The sequence below is a fragment of the Camelus dromedarius genome, chromosome 7, assembly GCF_036321535.1.
Source record: "Camelus dromedarius isolate mCamDro1 chromosome 7, mCamDro1.pat, whole genome shotgun sequence".
NCBI lineage: Eukaryota > Metazoa > Chordata > Mammalia > Artiodactyla > Camelidae > Camelus > Camelus dromedarius.
Genome location: NC_087442.1, coordinates 36,610,220 through 36,629,038, shown reverse-complemented (window position 1 = coordinate 36,629,038; position 18,819 = coordinate 36,610,220). Strand labels below are relative to the sequence as shown.

The following is an 18,819-nucleotide window of genomic DNA, read 5'->3' as shown; positions in this document are numbered from 1 at the left end:
ATGGGAGAGAGAGGGGAACACTGCTCACTAAACTCTTAGTGTTTCATAACTGAATAGGTGAGGTTTCACAGTAATTATAAGGTCCCTGGTTGAAAGGAAGATTAGATCATCGAAACAAAGCTTGGTGGAGAATACCATTCAACCTATTTTGGCCCATAAAATGGCAATTTCATATGGTTCACTAATACTTATGAAACCTTAGAATCTGGGATAATTTTATAACACAAAACAATAGGCTGCTTGATTACAAACAGAAGAAAAGGCAAAATAAAGCAAAACAATCCCCCAAAAGATAAACACTTTAATTTTACTAAGATGTTCATCACTTAAAACTCATATAATATCTGTCAACAGCAGAAAGGATGAATAAATTGTGTTATATTCATACAAGTGAATACTATATTGCAATGAAAAAGAACAAGTTGAGATTGCAAGCAACAATATAGATGAATGTCACAGACAATACTAAGCAAACAAGGCCAGATCAAGAGAGTACATACTGTATAATTCCATTTATATGTAGTTCAAAAACAGGCAAAACTAACATATGGAATTAGAAGGCAGGACAGTGGTTACCTTTGAGTAAGGAATTATAACCTGGGAGGAGGTACCAGGGTACTGGGGCTAGCAATGCTCTATATCTTGTTCTGGGCAGTGGTTACATAGGTACAGATTCATCAGGCTGCACATTTAAGACTTACACACTTTACTGAATATAAGTTACACCAGAATTTTTGAAAAGGTATATAAAAAGTCAGTATCCTTAAAAGCATATTCATTGCCCAAGTTGTCTGCATTATAACAGATAGTCTATTAATTACAATATCTCTAAATTCAACATTATCCAATATAGTTTCTCAACTGTAAGTAAAAAGAGAGAGATCAAAAGGCTAGTATCATTCAAGAACTGAGAAACTCAACTGTACTGAGGATTTTTAAAAACGTCACAGTCCCAGGTAGGAACACTTTAATGTTACTCTATTAGCAAGGATTCTTATAATGTGACACTATTGGGTTTTTTTGGTCAAAATCTGCTGTGTGTGTGTGTGTGTGTGTGTCTTTTTGTTTGTTTGTCTGCAGTCAGAAACATTTAGGGTATTCGATAATGCCAGAAAATGATGGTTGTGATAAAAGAAACAGCATTAAACACCACCTAAAACAATAGTGAATATGAGAGAAGACAAACTTCCCCAGGAAGACAAAACTCCTCATCATGGCACATGAAGTCACTCATGGTCAGGTCACTCTGCCTCCCTGGCCTCATCGTGCACAGTGTTCCCCCTTAGGCAGCCCCTTCTAGCCTCCTTTCATTTTGTCAATCCCTCACACTCACCACTCTCTCTCCAGACACAACCTCTTCACATTCTGCTCCCTATGTTTGGAGAGCCCTTTCTTCCTCTCTCTGTTATATTATTTGCTATTCATCCTTCAGTTCAAATATCACTTGTTCAGGAAATCTTCCCTTGAAGGTTCTTTGACTCACTTGTCATGGCTGCAGTCCTGTATTTGTTTATTTGATGGCCTTCCCCATCACTGAAATTATAAGTCCCATTATGGCATACATCTGTATTTGGTTTTGCTTACTTAATGCCCTGAGAGGTGGCCAACGAAAGAGAATATTTGAGAGAAGAGAAAGGATATAGGATTTGAATGCCTGAAGGTGGAGGAAAATATCATACCAGACGCATTCATTTTTTAAAATGAAACAATCAGTGATGTTGAGGACAAGTTTTAATGGCAGGTGTTACTACTGCAGGACAAACAGGAGCTGTGTGCCTAAGTGTATTCATCCCCGATGGCCAAACACTGCTGTCAAGACTTTTGTCTCCAGTATTTTTAAACATTCACTTTTGTTACAAAGGAGCTTCATTTCCAGATGATTCATTAATCACTTCTTATATCACATACAAAATATGGGCAGTAGGAATTCATAAGTTAACATAGTCTTATATTAAATGGCTTCTGACAGCATTTGGTTACTCACTGAATGAGCTAGATGTCTTCTTTCCTATCCTGAAAACAATTTTATAGTCAAGTAAAATGTGATCTTTCAGGTAAAAATTACTACAGATTTGCCTGTGATAAAAACTTAAAAACAACACCTGGAGTAAACTGCCAGCTAATGTACCACTGATATTAAATGAGATCTTCATGTTGAATTTTGCAGCTTAAATCAGCATGTAGTCATTGGAACAGCCTTCTGACTTTCCTACTGGTTGAGATAATGGGCTCTGGAATGGAGCTTCTCCGGTTTGAATCTTGGCTGTTTATTAGCATCTGTGACCTTGACCAAGTTATTTACCATCTTTGTGCTGCAGTTTCCTTATCTGTAAAAAGGGATAATAACACTATAGACCTCACAGTATTGGTGTGAGGATCAAAAAAGTTAATATATGTGAAGTGCTGAGAACAGTGCTGGCCTGCACTAAGCAGCACGTGTTATTTATCAGCATTGTTATTATATTCACTATTATATTCGGCTCCCAGAGAAATACTCCAAGGAATAATGTAAATGGAAAAATATTTAGGATCATAAAATTTGGATTCCTGAGGTAAATTTAACATTAATAAATTCAACGTTCTAGAATCAACATTTTAGTAGCTTTAGTATAATAAACTATCTTCTTTTAAAAGCTATGTGGTGGCAAAGAAACCTCTGATTTGATTCCATTTCACACAGTATACATAGCATACACATCTTTAGTTTACTTCTCCAATCAGCAGTTCCACCAGGATGTTATACTTAGATCCTATTAAACCATGAAGAGTAAGTCAAAAGTGGGTAAGATAGGCAGGTACATAGGAAGTGATTTCAGAAACAAGTAACTGCTTTAGTCCTGAAATAAAAAACAACCAGTTTGCTCTATATTTATAGCTATTTTAGAGCTGAAAAGAAATGAACACATTTCCATCAGTACGCTCACCAACAATCAAGCTCTTAATGCTAACCAGAAGAGCATGGGCTTCTTAGAAATCAATGAATAGTGTGGGGATAGTAAGGGGGAAAGGGGCCATGCTTTCGGCTAAACTCTCTTCATAGTTTCTAGCAGTCAAAACTGGGCTTTCTGATATGTCAGCGAAATGCTGGGCATGGGGTTCTAGAACTATCATTTTAACTAGTCAAGAACCATATAAAATAAATGGAGAAATGATTTTGAAAAATAATCAGTCAGCTGTTTTAAATTTGAGGCTTGAATTGTCTCAAATGGCTATTTGAATTTTTACTAAGCTATAGAAATTCACTGCCGAATTATCTATCTCAGGATATGCAACACGCAAAGCTGGATTGATAAGTGTATTGTCAATCAACTATAGAAAGGGAGTTGAGGCAAGAGGAGTGAGTCTATTATAACGTCTCTCTCCTGAAACTTCCAACTCTGCATATTGAAAATCAGGAGATCCACTTCGTATTGCCGACTGACTGGTCACAACATCCTCTTTCTAAAACTAATATCATCTTTATTATCTAATATTATCTAAAACTAATATTATTCTTTCTCTATAATGATTGCCATGCTAATCATTTAATAACCTTCACTTTGACAGAATTTAGTATATTTTTCATCAAGGCAGTGGTTCTCAAATGAGGGAGGAGGCATGGTAATTCTGCTCTCCAGGAGACATTTGACAATATCTGGAGACATTTTTGGTTGTTAAAATTCTGTGTGCGGTGGGACGAGAGGGTTTACTATCTACATATTAACAGTGCCCAAGTTGAGAGACCCTGCTCCAAGACAAAAAGAAGATAGTTTTTTTTAAGTAACTTTCAATATTTTCATTGTATTTTAAGATGAAAGAATAGCATCTATATAAAATTACTTTAAAAAAATCTAATGCCAATTTAAGTTGCCTCTTAAATGTTAGATCTTGTAATTGTCCATGCTTCCTGTCAACATAAATAACAACAAGATGAATTACAGGAGTTATGACTGCACAAAATCAGCTCCCTATTTTCTAACATGGAACATGAAATAAAGTAGTATAAAATTAAGACCATAAATATTTTCATTAAAGATTAATTTCGTTACACAATTTAAAATTTTGCAGAAAAAGGTCTATTAGGTACTGCAATGCCCTAAAGTAAAAAAACCTGGCCTTATTTCTAGACGAGACATTTCCCTTTACTCTGTTGTTCTTCGTTGTTTTTAGTCATGATGCTAGACTACAACAAACCCTGTCTTGTAGTAATGTTAGAATCAAATGACGGGAAAATGGCCTAGGAAATTATTTCAATATTATACAAGATAATTTTTAAATAGTTAATAGTCAACAGTTTTTTTTTTAAAATAACAAAACGCAAGTAAACTTTCTGACCTGGGGTCTAAATACCCATTTTTTGCGTTTGATATAATAAATACATGCTATAGAGTGAGCTCTTAATATCAACTCAAAACGTTCTGACTTAACAATAAAAGCATACATACAAAGAAACAGTATAAATGCTGATATACAGAGATGTGCTCTTTTGCTTAGCTCTGATTTTCTGAGCATTCTAGAAAATTAGATCTTGGTGCAATATAATGCCCAATTACATACCTAATACGCTTTGAAACAGAATTTAACAGTATTTAGACTGTACATTTGTAGGGCCAGTAAGCTATTATAGTCGACCTCACTACAGTTCACAGCACGTGCTTACTTATAATAAGTGACAAAAGGAAAAAGGACCGTTTTTCTCTCTTCCCTGCGCACATTTCTCCAGTGCACCTCCAGCGCGCTCCGCACTGTTCCCGGCGTCGGTTTGGTTACCGGAGCCCACATCCCACATTTACCTCGGCCTCCGGGCGGACCCTCCCCATACTCGAAGCAAACAGCCGGGAGGACGCTAGCCGCCCCTGCCAGCCCAGGTGCCAGCCCTTCTCGGCACTCACCTGTCACGCGAATGGACTCCAGCATCGTCCCGCCGAGGCCGCGGGCGGCGGGCCCCCGGGCGCTGCGGGCGAGGGACGGACAGGAGCCGGGCGGGCCGCCCCTCGCCTCTGGCCCGTGCCGCAGAAGCGGGGTCGTGGCGGGAGGGTGCTCTCCGCGACGTGGGGCAGGAAAGGGGGTAAGGACGCCCAAAAACGGGTGGACACAGAGCTGCAAGCAGTGTTCCCTCCAGCCCTCAGGTGCTGGAAGGTACTCAAGGCCGCCCAACGGTGTGCAGCTGCCCCTCGTACCCGCCGCCGTGACGTTGCCGCTCCCCCGTTGCTAGGAAACGCTTCTCGCCGTCCGCGTGCGCTGCGTTTCACAGAGCCTGCGCCACTGGAGGCGCTCGAGCAACGGCGGACAGGCGCTCCGGAAGAGAGAAGGAACTACAACTCCCGGCGTGCACAGCGCAGGTCCCCGCCGCGGGGGCTGGTGGGCTGGGCTCTGGGAGAGGCTCAGGTCTCCAGCCTTTGGAATTCTCGTATTTTAACTGATCATCTCCGTAGACTTTTTTTTTTTTTTTTTGCATTCCTTTTAATTGAAGTATAGTCAATTTATAATGTTATGTCAATTTCTGGTGTACAGCATAATGTTTCAGTCATATATACATACACATGTTCATTTTCATATTATTTTTCACTATAGGTTACTATAAGATATTGAATATAGTTTTTTGTGCTGCACAGTATAAATTTGTTTACCTATTTTATATATAGTAGTTACTATTTGTGTGTTGTTGAAGAGGGCCTAACTCCTATAGCCTCACAAGAGAGAGGCGGTGTGACACTCAGTCCCAATTGTGAATTGCACACCGAGTCTCTTCCGCCTTTTAGTTGCCTTTCCGGGTGCAAAAGCTGAAAACTATAGATTGTGGCTGGTAATAGTGAAAGTGCTGGGAGCTCAACTACATTTACTAGTTAAGTACCTTGGCATAATATCCTTAATACTAAAATACAGATTCTAATTTATGGGCAGTTGATAGGGGCTAAATGTTTTTTGTTTATTACTGGCATGGGAAATATAGAGACTACACCATTTGCTGAACATTTTTTGAGTTTCTGAGACAGGCCTTGAGGATGTAAACAAGGAAAATGAATTGTCTGGAACTACCAGTCTAGGAGGAACTCATAAGATACTGTTGGCACTGTCAATTTTCAGAGCCACACTTTCTCTTTATCCTTCCTCAAGGTTGAGACAGGACACAGAAATAATCGTGGGATGTGTTTTCCAACTCAGGAACAAAAGGAAAGTGAAGTTATGTCAGGAACATTGTACTCTGAGAATGACAGAAAACATGTGAGAATCTGTATCTTTTTCATCAATTAGGGAGGAACAGTGGAAATTTGACAGTGGATAACCCCACATCCTATTCTGTCAGAAAAATCCTGTGACTACTGTCTTTAGACTATATCCAGAATCCAGCCACTTCTCATTATCACCACTGCCACCATTCTGGCTCAAGCCACCACTATCATTTGTCTGGATTACAGCTATAGCCTCCTAGATGAACTCTGTATTTCCATTCTTGCCCTCTTCACTTTATTATCAAAACTCAGCAGTCGGCGTGATCCTGTTAAAAAGTCGGATGTCAGTTCTCTGTGAAAAGCACTTCAGTGGCTTCGTTTCTTACCAGTGAGGTCCTTCAGTGACGTAGCCTCCTGTCATCTCTTTGGTCCCATCTTCCACTACTCCCCCCCTTGGTCTCCTCCAGACATGCTGGTCTCCTTGACATTCCTCAACTATACCAAGCACTGCTTCACCTCACAACCTTTGCAATTTTGGATTTCCCCTGCCTGGAATACTGCCCTCCTTCCCTAACCCCATCTTTATGTCCACAGGACTAGCTCCTTCACTTCTTTCAGGACTTAATCCAAATGTCACCTGTTAGTGAGGCCTTTCCTGGCTGTTCAATTTAAAATTTCACTCCTTTCTCAGATTTTCTATCCTCCTTCTCTGCTTTATTTTTTTTCCCTTTAGCACTTAACATTATCTAATTTACTATGTATTTTACTGATTTATCTTGATTATTGTCTGTCTCCATCTCTAGAGCAAAATTTCCACAAGTGTGATTTTTGATTGTTCACTGCTACATTTCCAGCACCTAGAATAGTGTCTGGCACAAAGTCGGTACTTAATAAATTATTTGTAAGTTAATGAATAAGTAGATAATAGAAAGTATGCATTTTCAATGATAACTCAAAGAAAGTAGAATGATATAAAATGAGCGTGTAAAGAACAAATCTTCAAGTTAAAGCACTTGCTAGAGTAATGAGCAATGAATCCTTTGCATTTAGAAGAGCAGTTATTCTTGCAACATATATCTTAAGGAAAAAGGCTGTAAATGAACCCTATACACCTAGCTTCCTTATATACCCAAAACTTTGAAACCTACTTTCCAAGTTTGCTATAAATATGTTACCTCTGCAAATTTCTAATTTTTCAAGTCTCTGCAGTTTAAGAACTGTATATCTAAAAAAAAAAAAAGACTTCATATGTTCAACATCTGAGTAAAGAATTTACTCTGAATGCTTTTACTAAGGCATGCTTAATCAGATTGTCCATTTTCATTATATTTTGAAGAAGCCAAGATGAATTATTTTATTAACTCCACAGCTATTTATTTATATACAAGGCACTAGGCTTAGTGCTTTAAGAGTACATAAAAGACAATGCTTACCCTCTAGACAGTTTCTAGCACAGAGGATATATATCTATATATACATATATACACACACCCATAATACAAGTTAGAAAATGGTGTGCACTAAAGCTTTGCCTCCCTCTTCAACATTTTGTTAAATTTAAGAATTCTAAAATTAAACAATTTGATCACCCTGTAGTTAGCCCATCTGGAATATTATTTTATTCTTTACTTTAAAAATTATTTTTATGTTCACCCTACCAATATTTTCTGGTGTATCATTTTGATTCATGAATATTTTCAGTGATAAATCCTATACAGAGGTGCATATCAATTAATTTCAAAGCATTTAAAAAAGATGTTCTTTGTGTACCGTTAGGCACTGAAGTACTCTTGCTAACAAATTCATGAAAACAAAGAGTTTATCTAATTTCTTACAAAACTAGTACTGTTATGGGCTCCTTTTACCGTTCCTGCCTATGCAATTATTCATCCTCATCAAGCTTTGTGCATCTGCTTTGTTAATTATTGATTCGTGCTGCGCCTGCTTAGTATTTCCATTGGGTACAGCATCTGCAGCTGTCCACTTGGCTGCTTTTGAGTCAGCTTTGTTTTTACATATCTGCCAGAACAATGAACAATTCCATCTTTCTGAGAAACTTCCTTTATACCTGTTTCTATATAAACTCCATTTTCAAAGCACTGATTGCAAAATAAAATTAAGAACTGTTAAAACTGCTCTTAATTTATGTGTCTCTAAGGATATGCCTCCCCCCTTTTTAAAGTTTTATTAAAGTTGTCCAATAATAGCCAAAAATGCTACTGCAGTTTTCCTATGGCAGCATTATACTTCACTTTTTTATGGTTATTTAAAAAAATTTTTTTATTTGTTATTGTATTACTTAATTATTTTATTTTCGGGGGGGAATAAGTAGGTTTGTTTATTTTTTGTGGAGGTACTGGGGATTGAATCCAGGACCTCGTGCATGCTAAGCATGCGCTCTACCACTTGAACTATACCTTCCCCTTTTTATGGTTATTTTTATGTTCATGACCAACATCATATTGTGGATCATTTTGACTTCTGAATCTCTTTTATGGTAATTTCCATTAAATTTTAGACACAAAAATGATAGGAAAACAGTTATTATCATAGAAATATTGTTCTTTTATGTGTAGTGAGATTTTTATGTTATGGATAAAGATCTTATATTTTTCTAATTTTATCAGTAACTTTTGTTTAACTCATATGTAAATTTGTATATTCCATGTACCAACTTCATGGCAAGCTATTCATAACTGGTGGAGTTCCAGGATAATAAAAGTCAATCAAAACATTTCTGTAGAGAGAAGATCAGGCTTTTTTAAGGAAAAAAAGATTAACATCTTCCTTTTTAAAAGCTTAGAATACATCTGATCATTAACTTTGAATGGGGAAGCTGGGTAGTAAAGTCCAAGAAAGAGGAAAATAAAGATGGTGAAGACTTGGAAAAGGTTGTCAGTAATGTTAGTAAGCATTGCTAGTGCCAGTGGAGAGACAATTAACTATAATATTTGACTTTCTACAGCAAAAGTTCATTTTGTTGAGAGCAGATCAGGTATGTATTATGCTTGAAACTGATAAACAGTGTAATTTCTTAAGGGGATGTTATATTAGTAACTAAAAAAATTAGAACATTAAAACAATGTTTACTTTTAAATTTCAGATGAGAGCTTAAAAGAATGAGGGGAGGGAAGCTTCTAGAAAATTCTTTTGACTTTCCTCCCTGTTCACTTGGAAGCAATTTATAACATTCTATTTCATTGGAAATATATGAACTTAGGAAAATTAATCTGCAGTCTGCCACAATAAAAGAACAGAGCAACTGGAGTTGCAACACCCCAGATTCTAACAAGCATTAACAGAAGCCTCAGGGCTGTTGTAAACGATAAAAGAAAAAAAAAATCCAGGGAAAGTTGGTTTCTGTAGCTTTAAAAAATGTTTTTCAGTGCAGTTTGAATGCTTTCGGGATGTCTGTATAGAGAGAATGGAATGTTTTCAGCCTGTCTTTTTTCAGCAGAATGAAAAGCATGAAGTGGAAGCCAAATCAAAGAATGCTCTGTGAAACTGCCTCTGCCTTTTCACCTCAATGAAAACGCTCAGAACAGTATAAAAATCCTGGGGAACATTGTAATTTTTTTTTTTGATAGGATGATTTGTCGTAAATGACTGAGGAAGGAAGGATATTTTTTAATCAGACCAAAAAAAATTGCCTATCTTCATTATATTCTGAATAAACCAAGATGTGCATAATTTACTCCTTCCACAGATATTTATTACATTTTTATTTTACTACCGGTAGTGCATACATATATACGTAAACCTGATATACATGTATCAGGCAGTCCTTGCGCACATACATCTGGGATGCTGTGGTGAGTAAATCAAATAGAATCCCAGTTCTCTCAGAACTTATAGTGAGAGAAACAACAATCAAGCTAACAAATGATGTAATCTCAGATACAAACATGTGTTAGGAAGTAGAGTAAATTGGGGAAGTATACTTGGTGGTGACTTGGAATAAAGTGGGGGACAAGCATTCGAAGTAGAGGGAATTGCAAAGGCAAAAGCCCTGAGATGGGAATGATCTTGACATGATCCTGGGGCTATGTGAAGGTCAGCATGGTTGGAGCCCAGTGAGCTGGAGAAAAGTGGTAGGAGAAAGGATCTCAGAGGTCGGAAGGGGGCAGGGAAAGGAGTTTGGACTTTATTCTAAGTGCAATCAGCAGCAACTGGTGGATTTAAAACAGGACAGTGACATAATGTGGCTTTTTTTTTTTTTTTTAAAGATAGCATTGACTGCTCTGAAAACAATGGATGAGAGGGTGGAAGTGGAAGCAGCAGAACCAGACAGGAGACTCTTACAGTGGGTCAAGTTGGGGGTCATGATGGCTTAAGGTGGAATGGAAGCTGTAGAGAGGGAGAGAAGTAAAAGACCCAGGATATATTGTGGGGGCAGAGTTGATCGGTAGGTTGGTTATGTGGATAGGAGGAGAGGAAGAAGGAATTGAATAAAACACTAGGTTTTGGGCCTGGGTGGATAGTGGTGCCATTTATGGAAATGGAGAAGATTGGGGAAGAATAGGTTTAGTAGGGAAATTTCATTTTGTGTTTGTTAAAAGTTAAATACACCAGTTAGAAGTCCAAGTCAAGATTTCAAGTAGGTGGCTGGATATTACCGTTCAGAGTTCAAGGAAGTGATCATGCTAAAGAAATAAATTTGGGAACCATCAGTATATGGATGGTATTTTAAGTCACTGGGACTTATGAGATTACCTGGGGACTCTGTGTAGGTAAACAAGAACACTCAGGGTAGAATTGAGAGTTCTTAGTCATTTAGCTGTGGGGCAGAGGGAGAGGAGCCAACAAAGTTACACACACACACACACACCTTCCTCAACTTATGATAGAATTATGTCCTGATAAACCCATCCTAAATCAAAGATGCATTTAATGTGCTCAACCTAACAAACATTAAAGCTTAGCCTAGCCTAGCCTACCTTAAACATGCTCAGAAAAATTACATTAAACTACACTTGGGCAAAATTATCTAACACAAAACCTATTTTATAATAAAATGATGACTTTCTCATATAATTTATAGAGTACTATACTGAAAGTGAAAAACAGGACGGTTTTAAGTATAGTGGTTACCTTCCTGATTGCAGGGCTGACTGGGAGCTGAGTCTCGCTGCAGCTGTCCAGCATCAGCAGAGCATCATACAGCTTATTGCTATCCCAGGAAAAGACCAAAATTTGACATGCCATTTCTACTGAAAGCATACCACTTTTGCATTATTGTAAAGTCAAATCATTGTTAAGTCAAACCATCATAAGTCAGGGACCATCTGTACATAGACACACAGAGAAATGTATATGTAACTACAGTTACATATCTATGTATATATGTGTGTGTGTATATATGGCTTTTTTTCTGAAGTGTTTAGCTTGAAGACAGGATGCTCCTCTACCCTTAAATACTTTAGAGTATGTATGTATATATGTAAATATATATGCACTCTTGACCCCTGAACAACTCAGGAGGGTATGGACACTGCCCCCGGCACTGATGAGGATCCATGTATAACTTAAGAGCCAGCCCTCCGTATCTGAGGTTCTGTATCCATGGATTTGACTAACCACAGATCATGTAGTACTATTGTATTTATTGAAAAAAATCTGAGTGTAAATGGACCTACGCAGTTCAAACCCATGTTATTCAAAGGTCAACTGTATACATATGTATTTACATATGTATGTGTATATGTGTATATCTATATATAAATCTATAGAATCCTACCTACCTACCTATCTAGAGAGAGACAGAGAGAGAGAGAGAGAGAGAGAGAGAGAATAAAGCAAATATAGTAAAATGTTAATATATTGGGAATCTAGTTGAAGGACACCTTGGAATTCTTCAACGTTTTACTATGTGTATGTGTATAAAACTTTTGCAACTTTTTTTTAGGTTTGAAATCATATCAAAATAAAGTGGTGCAAATTGAGTAGTAAGTTGGAAAATGACCTCACTGTGGCCTAACTGGGAAATCTTACAAGACATGATATTCAGCTGGACTCATAATTAGATAACCAAAGGTGTTGGTAGGGCAATTTGGTAGCAGGATCAAGGTGAGAAAGCACGGATGTAGCACAGCAGGGTATGTTCAGGGAACAGCAAGTGATTGAGACCTGCTCTTTGAGCACATCCCTTGGTATTGAACATTAAGCAAAGTGGGCAGTAAAGCCATTTGCAGAGTAAAGATGTGATGGGAAATGGACAGAATTTGATAAGGATTCAAACGGATAAGAATAAAAGGATTCTGAGCAACATTAAAGGTCCAATTAGTTGGAATAAATTCGGAATGCAATTGGCTCAATGCTCAGCAAGCCAGGAAAAACAGAAAAAGTAGATTAGATATTGGCAAATGAAATGAAGCAAAAAGGACAAGGGGCCGTGAAGAATGGTATAGATGTGATTTCCCTTGGGGTCTGGCAAGTGAGGCATAAAGGAGGCTGGGCAGTGTTTGGGGAAGAGCCCTGGGAAGGGCCAATGACAGGTTCTGGATATCTTTGACTAGTCACAATCTTGTTTTCTCATCTACTATTTTAGGGGGCTGAATTAGGTGATCCCTGCCAGATCCTGCTTTAAAAAAAAAACTCCCTTGGCCTCCTTTTCAGAATACATGTACTACTTAGCATGTGGTCTCATAGAAAAGGGCAAGGTGGGAGGTGAGGGCTAATACACAGGCATGGCTACAAATAAACTGTAACACTTTAAATTTGACTGAAAGTTGGGAAATGAGAATAGACTGAAGGTTAGTCCATTCTAACCTTCTAACCCCCAATGGAGGGGGACTGCGGGTTCAGTAGGCACGAGCAGCAGTGGACAAAAGCTATGGATTCAAGATTACAATCAGGAGGCCAGTTTTGGGATTTGAAAACTTGGAGATGGAGCACTTCCTAGTATTGATTAGTGTCCAAGTGTGGCCATATATATGGTGGACAAGTAGAAGAGATGAGGAGATTAGTAGAGTTGGAAGGTTTGAGGAGTGTTGAGGTCAGAGTGTAGAAGGTTGTGGTTACAAGAATTCATCAGCAAACATTTCTTGAGGGCCTAGTACATGCCAGGCATGAATGGTGCCAAGGAAGACAGGGATGGGGTCAGGCTGTGAGAAGCAAGGAACAGGAGAATGAAAGTGGATGTCATGAACACCAACATTTGGAAGGGCTAGTGAGCGAGGAGAAGTACCATGGAATGGAAGCAGTGTGTGAGGAGAAAGTTTTGAAGTGTTTGGAAGATAAAGAAGTTCATGACAAATATCAGTGGAGTATAATGAACCTTCTTGTTTCAAATTTAAGGAGAAGGTTTTATTTTTGATGTTCAATAAAGAGACTCTGATGTTTAAGAAACATGGACTTCTGCTATTTTTAAATACTGAGTTACCTTTCTTCTATATGGGCTTGTGAAAAAATTAAAAAGTAGAATCTGTGAATATAGCTTTGAGAACTCTAGGTACAGAAAATTAAAGTTAGCAATATGTAAATTATAGTGTGATAAGTACATAAAAGAATTCTTCACCTTTATGAAAGGATTTATTGTGGTCCTTTAAATATGAATTCCCTTAATACCCTTATTAACCACTTGATAAAGTAAAAAGGAGATTAAAGCTGTATACATTTTGAGAATAGATGATTGAATAAAGGAAATATGACTGCAGTTGCCTTGGATTTTTGAGATAATACAATATGCTAAAAAGCATACACACAATCTGTTTTCCCTCGCTTTGGAATATGAAACATTTGATTGATTGAATTAGAAAAGTAAAAAAAAAAAAAGGGCTAAACCATTTAAACTGTTAAAATATAATGCTAGTGACCACGAACAGTAAAGATTGTAACAAATAAAATAGCCCTTTTAGTAAAACATATATAACATCTTTGATGGTTCTTATTTCTAATAAATGTGTAAAAGAAGTGGCCTTTTAGCCAGATAACCTGAAGTAGAGAACTTGACTTTAATCCTTCTTGTCACTGCCTTATGGTGAGATCTTGGCCTTTTTGATTCCTGTAAAAATAAAGATATTTACATCATTGTATTACTTTGTGAATGAAATGAGAACATGTACAAATATACTTGGAAAAATTAATTGTAAATACATAGCATTTGGAGTGTCTTATTGAAGTAAATGTTTTTTTCAGCCCTCTGTCAATTTTATCTGTGAAAGACATGACTATCATTTTCTTTGTTGGAAAGAAAGGATCTCATAAGAAGCAAATACTCATTTACAAGGGCCACATTTAATCTCTAGTTATCTCTGCTTCAGAGCCTTAATTCTATTCTAAATTAATATAATAAGCTGTGGTCTTTACCTAAATTATAAAATAAGCTGTGGTCTTTACCTAAATAACTGTGGTCTACCTAAATAAATATCTTTACCTAAATAACTTTTTATTTAAATAACTAGGGAAGACACTTTTGATGACTTTCACAGTATTAACATTATTTAGGCCAAATTGTATAGTCCAACTGCTAAAATCATGTGAAAATAACACGTTTATTTCCTTTCCTAACTTAGTAGTTAAAAAAACTTCTAAAGCAATTGATTGCTATTTATTCAGCACTTTAGATATAACTCAAGAGCATATTACCTCATTATTTGAGTCTTTGGTGATCAAAGTAAATAAATTAACTGAAATGTTGACATCATAAACAAGGCAGATCTGGTTCAAATTATTAGGTGATGGTCTTAGACCAATCACTTAGCCTCTTTGTATCTTAGTTTCCCCATCTCTACAAAAGGAATAATAGTTATCTTACATTCATTCATTCAACAAATACCTTCTGAACTTCCATGCCCTGAAGTTGCTAGGTTATAGCTATACACAAGTCCGTGCCATTCCATGCTTACACTCTAGTATAAGAGGTAGATAATAAGCCTAAATACATAACAAAAATAACCCCACATAAGTGGTAAATGCAATGAAGAAAATAGAGTAATAGGACAGAAAGTGATTTGGTGGCAGAGAGGAGGGGTGTCGCCACCTGATCAGCGATGTCTTCTTTGAGGAGGCAGCACATTCAAGCTTAGACCCAACTAATGAGGAACCAGCCATGAGTAGAATCTAGGAATGTCCAGGGGGTGGAAAGTTCTCGAGGCAGGAAAATTTTGGCACATTTTTATGACTAGAAGAAAAGTATATGAGGCTGGAGACTAGCGGGAAAAAAGGGAGAGTATTTTGATATTTGGAGGTTATGAGGATACTAGGAGAGGCAAGTAAGGTCCATATCATGTAGAACCCTGCAGATATGACAAAGAATTTGGATATTATTCTAATTGCAACAGAAGACAAACTGGCTGTAAACAATATTGGCATTGTATAATTTACATTTTAAAAAGCTCCTGCTCTATAAATACCTAAAATTAATAAGATAGTTCAGAATGTTTGCAATAATCATGTTCCTATATATCAATAATAGTTTAAAAATACAATTTAAAACATACCATTTATAGAAGCAGTAACAACAAAAAAATACACAGGAATAAATTAGAGCTTAAAGATCTTTATGGAAGTATATTATAAATATTTTTGGAAGATATTAAAGTAGGTCTAAATTAATGAAGATATAACCATGTTCACGAATGGAATGGCTTGATATCACAAAGCTGTCAATTTCCTCCAAGTTATTTGATAAATTCAATACAGTTCCAGTTAAAAATCTCAATTTTTTTCCTTTGTGGACCCTGGCAATGTGACCCCAAAATTTATATAGAGGAACAAGGGGACAAAATTAACCAAGTCAATTTTAAATTTGCCCTATCACATATCAACACATAATTAAGACAGTCTGATATTAGGAAAGGAATAGAAAAATAAACCAGTAGAACTAAATAGACCTATATATGCATGAAAAGTGGCATTACAGGTCAGTGGGGAAAAGATGGACAATTAAATAACTGCTGCTAAGACATTGTTTATCCATATAAAAAACAAGATCAATCCAGATAATTTAAAGACAAAACCATGAGAACCTGTACTTTTTAGAAGAAAATATGGGAGAATATCCCTATAATCTCAGGATAAGGAAGAATTTCTTGATCCATAAAAAGCACAAACACTAAAGGAAAATATACATGTATTTAAGTACATTAATAGTAAACATTTCTGTACATCCAAGACATCCTAAAGTGAAAAGACAACCCATAAACTATAAAAAGATATTTGCCAGCCAAAAAAACAAACAGTTATTTTCCTGGAAAATAGTAAGCAAACAACAAAAAGCCTACAAATCAATAAGAAAAAGACAACCACACAGAAGAACTGGCATAGGATATGAAGTTGAAATTCACAGAAAGGAAACTGAAAGGCCAATAAACACAGGAAATAATATTTACTTTCATGAGTAACAGGAGAAATGCATACAAACAAGGACAGAATCTAAATCAACTATACTTCAATTAAAAAAATTACAAGAGAAAAAAGAATGACAGAATCTAAAATGTATCCAAGTATCAAGGAGGCACTGGAGTAGCAGACATGCTCATATACTGCTGATTGGAATATAAGTTGTTAGAATCATTTTGAAGTGCAATTAATTTTTAATATCTGGCAATAATATTGGAATATATTTTTGAAATAATCCTCTAATTCCTAAGGATATTAGTCTAGAGAGAGTTCTGCATATATGTATAAGGAGACATAAAAATTGTCATGGCATCATGGGATCTTTGGTAAGAAAAATTAGATATGAGCTAAATGTCCACTAATGAGATAATGGATACATAAATTACAAGTACATTAACACAATAGAATACAGCAGTGAGAATGAATAAAATGCAGCTCTACCTATTAGTGAGGATGAATCTCATAAACAGAATATTGAGAAAAAAGACCAATTACAGAAATTTTTACTTACAGTAAAAATAAAATTTACATAAAACACTATATATCGATATGGATATGTATGTAGATGTAATAAGAGTACATATATTTCATGAGAATGATAAACATCATTACTATAGTTCTACCCCTGGGGAGTAGACGGTGAATGGGATTAAGGAGGAACACCACAGGAGACTTCAAAGTTACATATTTTTTAAGCTTGGTGGTGGGTACATAGTTACCTGTTTTATTCACTAATTTTTTTGGTAAACTGGAAATATTTCATAACACAATTTTTAAAAGAAGAAAAGTAATTCTAGCTTATAAACTGAAGCATGAGCTTGTGGGGTTACGAAGGGAAACAGGGAGACAGGAGATGCAGGATTCTGAGAGAGCAGACGTCAGCCTCTAGCACGGCTCTGGCAAGTAGCAGGTGTTTAACAAATTTCAGCTATTGTGTGGTGGTTGCTATAATCATCATTATCAGGGTAAGGACAGGGGGACTGTGAGGAAAGATAAACTAAACGTTTTGAGTAGTTATATCGAGCTACATGCTTATTTATCTCTTAGTCTTGACTGGAATTTAGTTATAAAGAATCAAAGGCTCACAGGCCAAACCGAAAGGCACAAGGCTTCATAAATTTCTAACAACTCAATTTCCAATGTTGTGTAAACTTCCCCCTAACTCCCCTCACCCACAACTGGCCCAATACACACACCACTTTCCTGTCCAGCACTCGAAAAAACTTCAAGCATCTTTTCTCTTTGGTTCATAAGTGGCATATTTTAAGTTAAATATTAAATAATTTGATACACCAAACACTTGGGTAGGGCGTTACTTCTCATTACAGAATACTTTTGGATCTCTGTTAATTTTTCATCTCATTCTCCTAAACACTCCTAGAGAGGCAGGACAGTTGATTATTCCTGTTTTACAAGTGAGTAAACTAAAATCCAAAGAGGCTAAAACAGAGGTTCTTAACCTGGTGACCATTCGCTTCATAGAATCCTATGTAACAGACTTTATGACTGAGTGGGCATTTGCCAGCTTTAATTATATTTTCAAAGGCATCTATGACTCCCCCAAAATGTTAAAAAATTGTAGGGTAAATCTTTTGTCTAAAACCTAACAAAGGTCACATGGTCCTGGTGGAGCCAGGAACCTAAAGAATTTCTTCCAATCCGGCACTCAGAATTCTTTTCATTATTACCTATAGCACCAAAACTCAAATTAGAGATATTATTTACGTTTTATAATGTTTACTGTCAGCTAAGATGGAAACGTTATACGGAAACGTCTTACCTGGGAGAAATAGTTTGGTTTGTTTAGCTGTTGGGCAGTCACTCAACAATCTACACAACGTTACAGGTGAACAAGTCAAAACTCGTTTGTTGTCTTTATAACAAGCCCTAGCACAGACTTGCTAAATAAGAAATGAGTCAGATACAGTAACTATACAACGTATCTTACAATTCTAAGTCAACTAGAAAGATTAATCGTGAGAAACAGCTTGATCTAGTGGTGGAAAGCAGACTGTGAACTGAGAACAGGACTTCCATTTCTCCTGGACCAGTTAATGTCTTAGGGTCTCCCTTCTCTCAGCTGTAAAAGGAAGGATTAAAGCGGGTGGCTTCTCAGAATCCTTCCAGCTCTAACACTGTATGCAGTTTGATGGGATTAAAATAAAAAGGGACAAGAGTTTTGGGTGTAAAGTCTTCACACATGGTCTGTTACTGTTAACCTTATTTTCCCAATGAGAAAAGCCTCCAGTGCTCAAGGTGGGGTCACCGGTCATCGGCCCCGAGTGGCCGGGGGCCCACCAGACCTGTCCCTCAGGAAGGCCTAGCC

The 18,819-nt window shown here is 36.8% G+C and overlaps 1 protein-coding gene across 3 annotated transcripts in view; it reads right to left on the bottom strand.

Annotated features, from left to right (window-relative positions):
- Positions 1 to 18,819, bottom strand: part of MATCAP2 (microtubule associated tyrosine carboxypeptidase 2) — a 53,045-nt gene that overhangs the window by 33,505 nt on the left and 721 nt on the right. For 2 of the 3 annotated variants that reach the window (XM_010988085.3, XM_031455182.2), the window contains exon 1: positions 4,872 to 5,171. In XM_010988085.3, the coding sequence (XP_010986387.2) occupies positions 4,872 to 4,896 (25 nt within the window). In that variant the 5' untranslated portion in view covers positions 4,897 to 5,171. Of the gene's footprint in view, positions 1 to 4,871; positions 5,172 to 14,084; positions 14,155 to 18,819 lie in introns of those variants that run through there. The other variant, XM_031455183.2, reaches the window with a different exon arrangement.